Consider the following 12,312-nt stretch of genomic DNA (forward strand, 5'->3'; position numbering starts at 1 on the left):
AGAATTGTGAACGCAAATAACTGCATTGACTGAGCTATTAGATAGGTACCTTCAAACTGTTCAAAATGAAACTAACCATATTCATCGATTTCATAAGCTTAGGGCCATTGGAACTGATGCTAAGTTTTCAAGGTGGATCAATTTTATGTTAAACTGAAAATAATTCCAATTTGTTGCATCCTTAATACCATACAGTAATAAGTTATTTTACTGTATGGAAATAAGTGTATTCTTTTTAACTTTAAATGATTTTCTCCAATGAAAATTGGAACTATTTTTTTAATTGTAAAAGTTAGAGAGCTAGATATAATTATATTTTTTATAACTCTTACCAAATTCGCACTTAAATCATTTATCATATGTCCGTAGTGAATAATTAAATCTAGTTTAATACTTCTGGGTTTTTCGTTTTGTCTTTAAGGCTGCTTCAATCTTTAGTCTGTGGCTTTGCTTTTAAACAAAGTAGTTATTCATTTTTCTTGACATTAAAATAAATTATTCGTCCTCTGTCTCACATATTTTGAAGCAGACTTACAAAGTTTTTATATTATATTAAACTATGTATAAAATATTATATGTGATACAGAGAAGACAAAGTCGCAGCAATCGTAGTAGTAAAGCTTCCCAAAAGCCTCCATTGCCTTCTATAAAAAATCGTTCACGATCAGTCAGCTTGGAATATGTACTAACTCCACTAATACGGAGTTCTTTTCAGTAAGTACCGAAGACATTAACATAACAAAGTAGATTCATATCGCTGATGATAACACAATGCACAATTCATAAGTGTTTTTATCCATAGATCCCAACACCGCTAAGTGATACCTCTGCTAAGGACGACAGTCAGGGAGGCAAAAAACTTTCGTCAGACACAAATGGAACTTCCTCTACTAGTAAACAAAACAAATGTGAAACAAGTGATTCTGTGGAAATGAGTACAGAATTATAATTTATTGTTCGAAATAATTGAATGTATTTGATGTGGTGTGTATTTTGAGAAAGAAATACCCATTTACACCTCTACAGTTAAGTAAATGTTTCGCCTGTACGATATTATATAGATGTCTTTGTAATTTGTATCGAAAATATTTAATCTATTTGACGACGTTTTATATATCTATCTAGTTTGTATACAGTCAAAATACATTTGTAATTAATTTTACACAATTACCAAGAAAGTAATTGCAACACTACTATACCAGTATTAATTTTAATTTAGTAAGGCCCATGCAAATATATGAATTTTGTAATTTGTGTAATATAGAGCACTTCATCTGTCTTTTTTAAATTTAACACACTGCAATAATCTAATGTAATAGATATAGTACCTATGTTTGCTCAGTTTAGTTCCACATAGAATTTTCATTCGATTTGGCGTTACTTCACATTGGCGATTTTGGTTAATGCCTCCTCTTAATAGTAAACTGGCGACGTGTGGTGTAAAGATTCAAAGAGAAAAACATTGTAAACAATTCTGGCTTTACCTTTACAAAAAGAAAAAGTCATATACCGCGAGCTTGGTATAGTAGAATAAACGCTGGACTTACTGGTTAAAGTTCAGGCATTGTAAATGTATAGTTAAGGTGGTAGTGGTAGAGTAGTCTTGGCTAAACCCCTCTTCCAACCTCTCAAAAATAAAGAAAAATTATACTGAGCCTGGCTTACCTAAAATCTAATAATAGCTGTTCGCCCTACTCATCAGAGAGTCGAGTGAGGCGGACCATAAAAAAAGTAAAACAAAAAACACCAATAAACCACACTAATATATATTATTCGCTTTCCAGAATTGGTCTTCAGGAAAATTCACCTCCAGCATATTCTTTCGCCCCCACCAAAATACGCGCTTCTGACAAAATCCACTTCTGAAAAGTTGCCTCCCTCAGACAAATTCTTTCTTAGCATTGAATAAGTATTCAATGTCCTTTATTACTTAGAGAAAGGCGTCTTTTCTTTGGGGAAACTTCCCAGCACTATTTTGCATGCGAATTTTCCTCGAGTTTAGGAAACGTTTTTGCCTGGAATTTTCTGAGGGGAAGAGACTGGATTTTCGGAGAAAAAAGAGCGAATCTTGTCACAGAAATAGACAAAAACTGTTACAGTTGAAAACATAGCATCAGCTATTTCTTAATTTGAAGCTTAAGTTTTCTGAATGTGATTTTCCCTGGCGAGAAAATTCTCCGACTGCAAATAAGTTATCTGGAGGAGAGTTTCTTAAAATGAAGTATATAATTAATTAAAGAAAGGGTGATACTGTGGGAGTCACTTTCCGAAAGCGTAAAATGTCTAGTGATGAATGTTCTCTTGGGGGGCATATTCCGCGGGAGAATTTGGTTACGTCCCTTTTGCGCAGAGACAGAAAGGTAATATGATGGGGACGTGATTTTTAATTACCTGTTAAGTGGAAGGAGTCGCTCCGTTTATACTGTATTATTGATACATTTGATGAAAATCGAACCAAGCACCCCCTCCCCGAACCGAAGAAACCGACGGAGCACGATGTGGTGGGTAAGAGGTATGTTGGCTGCCTATGCTACAGGGTTTATCTATTTGGCGATTATTACTTTTGTGAATGATCGTACCTGTACATCATTGCCTGTATTCAAATTACACAATTAGCGCTTGTGTACTTTTAGCACAGCTTACTTACTATCAGTAAGCTGTGCTTTTGGTTCTCTATTTAAGAGCAGACAAAGCTTGTGGACTGTGGAATCGGTAGCCGAGCGCGTATGCGATTCAAAAGTTACCTTGACTCACATGAATTTTTGGAGGTAATTCTTTAGTAGCGTCAGATTTGAACATTTCAGAAGCAATTTGAACTGTTCAATATTCGGAGATGAGTATAATTGTCACACTTGAATTGAGTTCATAACAAATATAGGGGGACAAAATCAATAAGGTTATTTCACTAATGACGCAGGAACTTTCCAGGCGAAGAAACAGGCTGTGTTGATCAAATTAATACTACCTGAAATACCTTCAGCTACATAATAATAAGGCACAGCAGTTTCCATACCACCTATCTCAAACTTATTATAATGTCTAGGTATAATTAAGTTATCAGGGTACCAAAGACCAGTTTTGGTTTATTTGGCGAAAGCCTATTAGACTGAAAAGCTCATTTATGACATCTGTTTACACAGTAAAGAGAATGGATTTAAATTAAACCATCTCGTCTGCATTCATTTGTTACATTTAATTTCCGAATGAAAATTTAGTTTCGAGTCTTTGATAGACCCTTTAAGAATAGGCACCTGCAACCACTTGTGTTTTGTATAATACTGGATACTTACATTTCTGTAGGCAACATTATAAGAGATTCAAAAATAGGCTAAGGCATATCTAATGAGGTGTATTGTTCTGCAACTCCAAAATATCACAAGATTTGGAAGTATTTGTCGGATTAGGTAGGTTGTTGCAGACTTGAGTACATGAACTATAGTTCATCCACCTTCATTTCATAAGAATATCAAATACGTGTTTTTGAACATAATAGATCATTATTTGCGTTAAAATAGTACGTAGGTATATACAATATCTTAATATTTAAAGAGAAAAGTATCAATTATTAAAAAAGAAAAATTATACAATAATCAATTATTTAAAGTAAAATTTAAAATTATATAGGTATACAATAAAAATGATAAAATAAACAAAAAAATCTGAATTGTAAAAATAAAAAAGCAAATACATAACACATGGCACAATGGCCATTAAAGTGGAAGACAATTACTAATAACGTTTTTGATTGGGAAAACTGGTATAGCAAATTTTATGTTAGATTGTTCAAGATCATATACAAATTGCACTAGCTTTCCCAATTAAAAGTGCTATATTTTAATGACAAGTGCAACCACAGCAATAAATTCAAAAAAACAACCCTGTTATCGATTTCTGCATTACCAAATGCAGAGAAGAACTTTAACAATCGCTTTAACATGATGTGTTTCCAAGAATTAAAAAATCAGTTACCACAAAATAAAACAGTGAACTAGCTAATTCATTTAGAAATAAATCATACATAAGTGAAATAACGGGCGTTAATAATAATAATTGTTCTGATCAGATCGCAGGCAATTATCACAAAAAAATGTATGCCTTATCACTGCAAAAATTATTACCTTCCACCTTTCAACATATACTTTTCGAATTCCTGTGTACTTTTACAAATTAAAACTATTTTTTTTTCCAAAACTTACCAAGGTTTTTGTTCATACGGGTTTTAGTTTTAGTTGATATCAAACAATATGAATTTATCAACAGCCCTAGCTTCATAGTAGAAAGAGTCAACTAATAGGCATAAGAACAATTATTGAACGCCTGTTAAATCGATTAAAAAATTATCTCAGTTTATTCCGATTTAATAACATATTCCTAACTACATCAGACCTAGGCAATTTCCACTTAAGACGATCGTTAAGCACATCTATCACTGTTGGTGACGACTCATGTAAGGCTCTTAAAAATTGTTTTTCGCCATGCGTAAAATTTTCCTCTTTTTTAAACAGATGTAAACTTACTGCAGCGCACAATGTCGAGGGAATTAGGGTACGTAATTTACTTAAAAGGTCCATTTTCGTACGTTTTGTTTTATGTATTCTTGATCGCAGAATTTTCTTCAAATTCATGATTTCCTTGGTGTGTTTTTCTACGGTCTTGGATATGCTGGATATATTTGGAGAGACTTCTTTTGGCTTCTCTTCAGATGAGGTTGTGGGTAATTTCTTTTTTAGAGGGAGTGAATTTGGTAAAACCTCTTTGATCAGCACAGGTGTGAATGTGGGTGGTGGAGGTGGAGGTGAAACACTGATCGTGCTTAGGTTTTTTTCAGGTAAGATTGTGTTCAACTTCTTTTTCAAAAGAGCTGCATTTGGTACAGGTGCAGAAGTGTTGGGCACAGGTGGTGGGCTTGCAGGCACTCTGACAGTTTTTGGACCACCATTACGCAAAGGAATGCTGGTTAATTCTGGTATATCATACTGATCGTTGTTGTTGTCCAATTCAGTTTTCACAAAAGTTTCTTGTACAACTTCCATTTGGTCTTCCACTTTAAGGTCATTATAGGAATTACTATACAGTTCCGATTGGTCACGTATCTGTGTTTCATTTTGTCCTTCTAGTGCGGCACTAGCCGGAACTATATCGCCATTAGCAATCAGGAATGATCTAACCTGGTTCACATCGCGCACATTGATTGGTTCTGTGTCAACGGTAAATACAGTACCTTTCTCATCAGCCTGTAACACTGTCACTTTGACCGCTTGCGGTTCGTCAGTACACCCCACGTCCAATGTAGGTACCGCAGCCTGAATTAGTCTTTTTTTACTTACATTTGTAAAATAATGCGGTTCAAAGTGATTCTGACATACAACTTTATTTCGTAGCTGATCCTTTGGCAAATCGAGGAATAGGGGTTTGCGGGCGTTTGCAATCCATTTCAAGGACCGTTCATAATCCTTAGAAGGGTAATGAAAAAAATGAAAATTTTTTTCAGAATTATTGGTTGACCTTTTACAGTTTTTGTAACTGCAACGACATCCCCCCATTTCCACAGAATTGTAATCAGGCACAATTAAAGAGCAATTACAAAATAATTATTATAGCCAAGAAATCACATAAACAGCTGACAGAAGCAAAACAAACATGCGTAGTCAGTGATGCCAGCTTTCATATGACATTGCGTAGCAACCTTGCGTTTAGAGAAAAATACCAGGTACAAAGAAATATTCACACGTCAACTTTTTCATAAGCATCACTCGGATCAGGCTCAGAAAGAAGGACGGCGAACTAGAATGAAGACGTGATAGTTTTTACGCCTCGGACTAAATCGCATCCATCTATGTATCTGTCTATTTACACTGCTAAATAGGATAGCCCTTAGGCACACCAAAGCACTATTGTGCTTACTCCTTTCCTTCGCATGCGGCACGAGGCGTAGGAACCAAAATTGAGGGGGGGGGGGGTAAAAACTGACCATGATTATGATTAGTAAATAAACAATTGAAATTCCTACTATACACAGTGGAAATTAGTGGTTTTAAAAATAGTGATTTATCCTCTTCGAGGTTCAATTTCAAGCGGCACTACCAATAATGTTCAACAATTAATTTAAATAAATTTTCTTTTACATATATCCTCCATAATTGAATATAAGTACTGATATAAATTCATTAATAATTTAATTGTATGTACATAAATAAATTACGTAATTATTCATCCCCAAGTGAGTTCATGAGCTAACTCTATTACGTTTAACCCTACCCATCTTAAATATGATATTTTATCGGTAATAATAATAACCCGTAACCACTATTGTTAAATCTAAGAAAAGTTTTTAACGCCACAACCAAATTTTAAGAACAATATAAAACGGATTTTTCTCTCACGAAGCGCAACGTGTACTCTACTGCATAAAATGCAATAGAATTCGGTTCCGATTCCATCCACTGGTTGACATGTTCATGCAAAATAATAATACACTATAATTTTATGTATTATTTTTTTCCTAAATATATTTTTTTATGTAGGAACCTTTACAAACCGGAAAAAAATTATTGAAGTCGCAGAACCGGAACTGGTATAGAAACCCTTAAAAAATAATACCACGGAACTGGAACGTATACAACAAATGCAAGGGCAGCCCTTCCGTAGCCCAGGTACGGGACTCGCCGTGGGGCGCCATGGAACAGTGTCCGATAGTGACGGCTTATCAGTATTTGTAAGTGCATAACGGGTCGCATTGGTTAAGCAGCCAGGGCTGTAGTACCTCGCCTACTTTAAAAATGAGGCAAAATAAATGTAGATATCAAATAAAGTAATAAAAATAGCTTGGGTTGCCTGTTGGTTCTTCTACGCATCCGTGTAGGAATGCAGTTCATGGCAAGCAACAGATCAGATTGCAAACTTTTGAACGTCACTGGTTTAGTAACAAAATTACGTGGGCAATCGGTACAAGAGGTACAGAATCACATCATAACCTTCGTGTGGTATCCACTGCCTGTAATTGTATGATAAGGAAGTTAAATTTATTTAAACAAAAAATTATCTAAAAATAAATCGTTTGCTCTACAACGTATTTTATTGGCCGCTCATGATTTAATTGTGATACCGTTTAAATTTTGTATTCAAGTTCACTGTGATGGAGCAAGAGAATCAACAAGAAATTGATACCCAAGTATGTGTAAGGTAAAGTACATTTATGTTAATAAACAGCTGCCGATTTCAGATGAGCGCCCATGAAGTCGAAAAACTAGAAGAAGAAAAATTGAAGGCAAAGTATGGATCTGCTATGGGTGGCGTGAATGTCGTGCGTCCTATTGGGGGCCATTCCGCTTTTTTGCAGAAGAGATTAGCAAAAGGTGTAAGTTCACCTCACTATAATAAGTACAACTTTAATGTCGCTCAACAGAAGTGATACCTACTTTCTTGCATGGCATGTTACTGAACTTGTAAATCGTACAGAAAAGTAACACGATAATTGTTGTTTGAAAAACTGTGATAAGTACTAATGCTGCTTTCTGTATTTTATTCTCAAAGTTACGTTTAATTCTAGTAATTGATAAGAGCGTTATTGTTTTTAGCAAAAATTCTTTGATTCTGGTGATTATCAGATGGCAAAACAGAAAATGGGGGGTGTCAATAAACAGCCTTTAAAAGTATCCGGTCCCGTGAATCCGTACGCGACTGGTGAAGCCATTCCAACACCTGAAACAGTACCTGCAAGAAAGACTTCGATCATTCAGCCGTCAAAATTTACCTCAAATGTGAGTTAGTGTGATTTATTGATATTTTATTAAAATATGTTTTTAATATCGTGAGTCTGTATTATGCTTTATGTAACTTGTATACACTTCTGATTTTAATTATTATTGGTCCTTTTTTAATTATAGTACAGTACAATAAATAAATGGTCACTTTGCGTAATGTTTATTTGACTTTTAGTACAAATTGTCATCATCATCCTCAATTATCTGGGCCAGCTCTAGGTTAACATCATTGATTTTGTCTAAAGAAATATATTTTCCATCCACAAGCATTTGTTTAACTGTTAGATATGGTTCTGTATTTATCATAAGTTGGGGTAGGACTATACATTGAAATTGCTCAGTTTGGTTTTTCATAATATTGACTAATATGGCACTTGGTCTTCCAATTCGAACACTTTCCGTCATCATGTGGAGTATGTTCACTTTGACATTGCACTAAAAAAAGTAAACTAATTAACAGATTCAGTTACACCATGTAGGTAAACATTCAATGCTACTCGAATTTTTACAACACCTGCTACCAGTCAACATTTTTGTGGACTTGTTTAAGAGGTACACTTGAGAAAGTCACTAATGCCGTTACATACACAAAGCTACTCTCAAAGACAAAGTGTATAATTTCATCCGAAATATACTGCTGCTAAACATGCCCCACCTTCATTATTCACCCAAGCTAACCGCCCATCTACTAACAAAACCATTCAAATGCCCATGTACCATATGCCTGCATATTTCCCTCAATTCGACAACTGACTTGTAAAAAATACTATATGAGGACCAGACTTATCAAACGAGTTGGAACACCAAGTGCATTACATTGGTTTTCTGGATCTGGGACACATATCTATAGGTTAAGTATGGCTCGACCAGGACATGATTCTAAATTACTTTAAATCCTCTGGATCAAATCCAGAAATACAACAGTAATTTTTGGCCCTCGCGTGAGGCACCCTAATATATAACTCAAAAGGACACCATATGGACAAGAAACCGCTTAGAACCAAAATCTATACACATTCATCCTTCAATTCAATTCAAAGCATGCGCAATAAGATGGCAACGCAAACAATTTTAAATAATAATGGTCAATTAATTAATTAATAGGTCACTGGACCTAGTAGTGGAATTATTTTTTAATGGTTGCGGTTCTGTGGCTTCAGTAATTTCCGGTTCCAGGTTTTTAAGGATTCTAACATAAAACTAATATTTAAAATATCCCCTTGTGAATCGAAATAGAATAGCTTTCCTCATACACTCTTACTGTTTTTCATTCATTTTGGGTATTAGTCACTCTAAAATATTTTATTTTTTTATTTCATATTAAGGTTAAGTTGGTAGAAATTAGTGTGGCAGCTGAGAATCTTTATTTTTGGCTTTACAGTACATTTTAGTTAGTCACCTCAGTTGGGCCAGAGTGTAGTCCTCCCAGTGTGGACGAAATTCAAACTATTTCACAACGTATATACACTGCATCTCTTATTATTAGTTCCTTCCCTGGGAATAATCCGAATAATAACGACAACTATGTAAAAACTGTGACTAATTAAGACAATATCTATTGTTTTGTTTGGATAGTCCATACCTACTACATATCGACTCCACTTTTTTCTTCAAATGCTTATAGCAGATAGCTTGAAAAGCAATGTTCCTTCATTTCAAATACCGCTCCTACACCCAATAACCACCGCAGAATAGCCACCCTTTTCTATCCACAGCGCCGCGGACCGAAAAGTCTAGCCTCTGCAAATGTTTATTTGGCGATGTGCACAATATTTGTAAATAATACAGTTAATCTCAAATTATCTACTTACGTAATTAACTGATGGCGACTTGTCCAATTCTTGTAGCCGAGCTCTGCACAATGACTTGTAATTGTGTATTAGATAATTACACATTAAAGGTGCGTCGAGCGATAGGCTGTGCTGAACCTTTAAATAATCTTTGGATTCGTACTGGACCAGCTCGATCAACGTGCTCATTAACAATTTAAATTTTGTTTCGGAACATTTCCGCTTAAAGTTACTTCGACTGCCAAAGGTTGTAGAATACCTAAAAATGTATTACTTACTTATTCACTTTGATACCTTGAATTTACCATGCCGAATAATCTATTTTGGCTTTTTCCTCCATATAAATCTGTCTAGCAAACAGTAAGCACTTTACCAAATTCAGAGGTTTTGGACGTTTAAAATATTGTTGTAACAGTGTGGATGTAACATCTGAAAAAAGTTTCAATTTGGACACACTTACCACAAGTTCTAAAATGGCGGTGCCACTAGGTTTTGTCAATACCTATAACAATGTAAGCTTGTTAACTTTACAAATCTACTTGAAAAATGCACGGGTATTAAATGATAGTTTACCTATTTAATTGAATTTGATTGCTTCCCTATCATGAAATGAACCAGTACCTACACAAATTTACTATTTAAAAAAAACCTCGATTAATGCAAACCTTTAGCGTGTTCTCCTCCAGAGCCTGACTCATTAGTAGAAACTGCTACTGCTGCCAAGGTATACCTCCAATTTACTTTTTCATCACAGTCTTCCATTATATCCATAATATCGTGTAATGTGCAAAACTTTCTGAATACCTTCAAATCTCTGAGTAACGTACAGAAAGAAACAACAGAAAACAAACCTCTGATAGGAATGTGAAAAGATTTCTACTCAGTCTGCTCGATTTCCACAGCTCTTGATATGTGTATGCAGCGTAGATATCGAATTCATCCACATTGTAAACCATTAGCTTTTTTAGGGCAGTTCTAAAAAAATCTTTGACGACGACCCCTAAAAAAAGGAGACGCATCGGAAAAAACAACAACATCAGTGCAATTATTTTAAATGTCATAAGATTTTAAAACCAAAAAAGCTTTTCACACATTTAATATAATCAATCGATTTCTAAGCTCTTGTGTATACAAACATAGACATACTAAGTATATTAAGTAAAAGTTTGTGTATAAATGATAGTGGCCCCTAACTTTTTTTGAGCTCTCTCATAAAATTCCCTCTAGCTGCCCAGAAGGATTCTAGATATCTTCGATTATATTGATATCCTTCACAACTTTGATTTTTAATCCCTTAGGTTATTGAGTGAGAATTAATATGTAACACATGATCTGTAACAGAAATACAGTGGATACTTACTAGGAAGCTGTCTATCTAAATTTTGCACATGATTGAAAACATTGAGATAAGAACAAGAGCTATCAAGAAACACAGCACTCAAAATGCTATCAACCATATCGTACAAAACCTTGCTGCAAAATGATTCCCACTCCACACGGTAATGTAAATGAAATAAGCTCGGCGGTGTGTATGCGTGACGAAGAAGTTCTGCAATGAGATCAGGAACAATTCTATCATATACAAATATCGAGTGTTGCTTCTTAGCTTCAATATATCTCAATAATGATGCAGATAATGTCATGTACTTTGAAAAACAACTACAACAATAACGATAAACTTCTCATGCACAATTAGCGAACCTCTTACCAATAGTGAACGAAGTTTGTAATGTTATGTTTATGTAACCACCACAGTATTTCTATGGGTAACGTTAGAAATTCTTCTGTGAGGTAAGAAAAAAACAAAGAAGAGTTGAATTTGAGCACTTTTCTGAGGTGCAATATACAGCTTAATATTGTAGGTAATTCCGTGTACTGGCCTTCAAATGTCTTTTCGCGAATCGAACGTGACATACACCTATAGAAGACCTGGAAGTAGAAGGGTAGGTGATGGCACTTTATATGAGATTACTCACTTGGAAGCATAGTGCAGTACCGTCTTTAATGTCTTCGTTGTTTATAATCTCGATTGCCAACATTTGGAAGTCGTTGATGTTTAATGAACGATACTGACTGTCGATATCCGATAAAAATATGTCATCAAAGTCAGTCGTATCCATCGAATAACGTAATTATTGATAAATTTAGATTTTACACTTTAAAACATACATAACCTAACAATAATTGTTGTAGCAACGGGGTGCATTCAACCATATGTGCATTCCGAAGCTACGATAAACAATGCTTATGCTACAATACAAGCACAGATTTAAATATACTTTACATCTTGTGATACATACAAGTAGGTATTGACCTGTGACCAACCACTCTACCGGAGACACCCTGTATAATTAAAATATTAAAAAGGTGTAGAAATTCTGGAAGTTTGTAAGGAATTATATATATCAGTATCAATGACTGATTATGATTTATGATTTCCGTGGAAAGTGCAAAACAGCTTTCCTATGGAGGAAGGCGTATGTTAAGAAAAAAATTGATCTTATTTTACCGATCGATATTAACGCAAATTTAATCCAATAATATAAATACGTGAAATGAGTTAACCAAAACGGTAATTCAATGGCTTATGTCCACATTAGTTTTTCCGGTGCGAAATGAGAACCCGATTCTTTATAGAAATAGAAATTTCTTACTCTGAGCGGCAATTTTAAAAAGACCGGTCACGATCTTGACAAGGGAGTCACATTTAGATTTAGAAACGTTAAACTGCGCAGTCTATTATTTATTTTCCAAAGGTC

General features: G+C 34.8%; 4 protein-coding genes across 9 annotated transcripts in view; 2 read left to right on the forward strand and 2 right to left on the reverse strand.

The window, feature by feature from the left end:
• Positions 1-1,542, forward strand: part of LOC116165591 (band 4.1-like protein 4) — a 51,928-nt gene extending 50,386 nt beyond the window's left edge. For both annotated transcript variants that reach the window (XM_031480157.1, XM_031480158.1), the window contains exon 18: positions 803-1,542. In XM_031480157.1, the coding sequence (XP_031336017.1) occupies positions 803-949 (147 nt within the window). In that variant the 3' untranslated portion in view covers positions 950-1,542. The remainder of the gene's footprint in view (positions 1-802) is intronic.
• A 1,966-nt stretch (positions 1,543-3,508) lies between these two features.
• LOC116166069 lies at positions 3,509-5,639 on the reverse strand. The gene has a single exon (XM_031480901.1). The coding sequence runs from the start codon at positions 5,541-5,543 to the stop codon at positions 4,338-4,340; it is 1,206 nt and encodes a 401-aa protein (XP_031336761.1). The 5' UTR covers positions 5,544-5,639; the 3' UTR covers positions 3,509-4,337.
• Positions 5,640-6,967: 1,328 nt separating this feature from the next.
• Positions 6,968-7,924, forward strand: LOC116165544 (alpha-endosulfine). The gene is made up of 3 exons (XM_031480081.1): positions 6,968-7,171; positions 7,223-7,357; positions 7,578-7,924. The coding sequence occupies exons 1-3, from the start codon at positions 7,136-7,138 to the stop codon at positions 7,767-7,769; spliced, it is 363 nt and encodes a 120-aa protein (XP_031335941.1). The 5' UTR covers positions 6,968-7,135; the 3' UTR covers positions 7,770-7,924.
• LOC116165540 lies at positions 7,914-12,304 on the reverse strand. 5 transcript variants are annotated; one of them, XR_004144164.1, is made up of 10 exons: positions 11,854-12,304; positions 11,530-11,803; positions 11,262-11,482; positions 10,914-11,212; positions 10,405-10,553; positions 10,219-10,357; positions 9,859-9,982; positions 9,575-9,812; positions 9,346-9,503; positions 9,113-9,285 (listed from the first exon to the last, which is right to left on the reverse strand). XR_004144164.1 is itself a non-coding variant. In XM_031480075.1 (9 exons), the coding sequence occupies exons 2-9, from the start codon at positions 11,671-11,673 to the stop codon at positions 7,935-7,937; spliced, it is 1,578 nt and encodes a 525-aa protein (XP_031335935.1). In that variant the 5' UTR covers positions 11,674-11,803; positions 11,854-12,304; the 3' UTR covers positions 7,914-7,934. The 5 variants fall into 5 exon arrangements, 3 of the variants coding, with proteins under 3 accessions (XP_031335935.1, XP_031335936.1, XP_031335937.1); XR_004144163.1 differs by having other exon boundaries at positions 9,113-9,296; XM_031480075.1 differs by lacking the exons at positions 9,113-9,285; positions 9,346-9,503 and adding an exon at positions 7,914-8,198.
• Between the last annotated feature and the right edge of the window lie 8 nt (positions 12,305-12,312).

This window comes from Photinus pyralis, unplaced genomic scaffold (assembly GCF_008802855.1).
Source record: "Photinus pyralis isolate 1611_PpyrPB1 unplaced genomic scaffold, Ppyr1.3 Ppyr1.4_LG3a, whole genome shotgun sequence".
In the NCBI taxonomy this organism is placed as follows: domain Eukaryota; kingdom Metazoa; phylum Arthropoda; class Insecta; order Coleoptera; family Lampyridae; genus Photinus; species Photinus pyralis.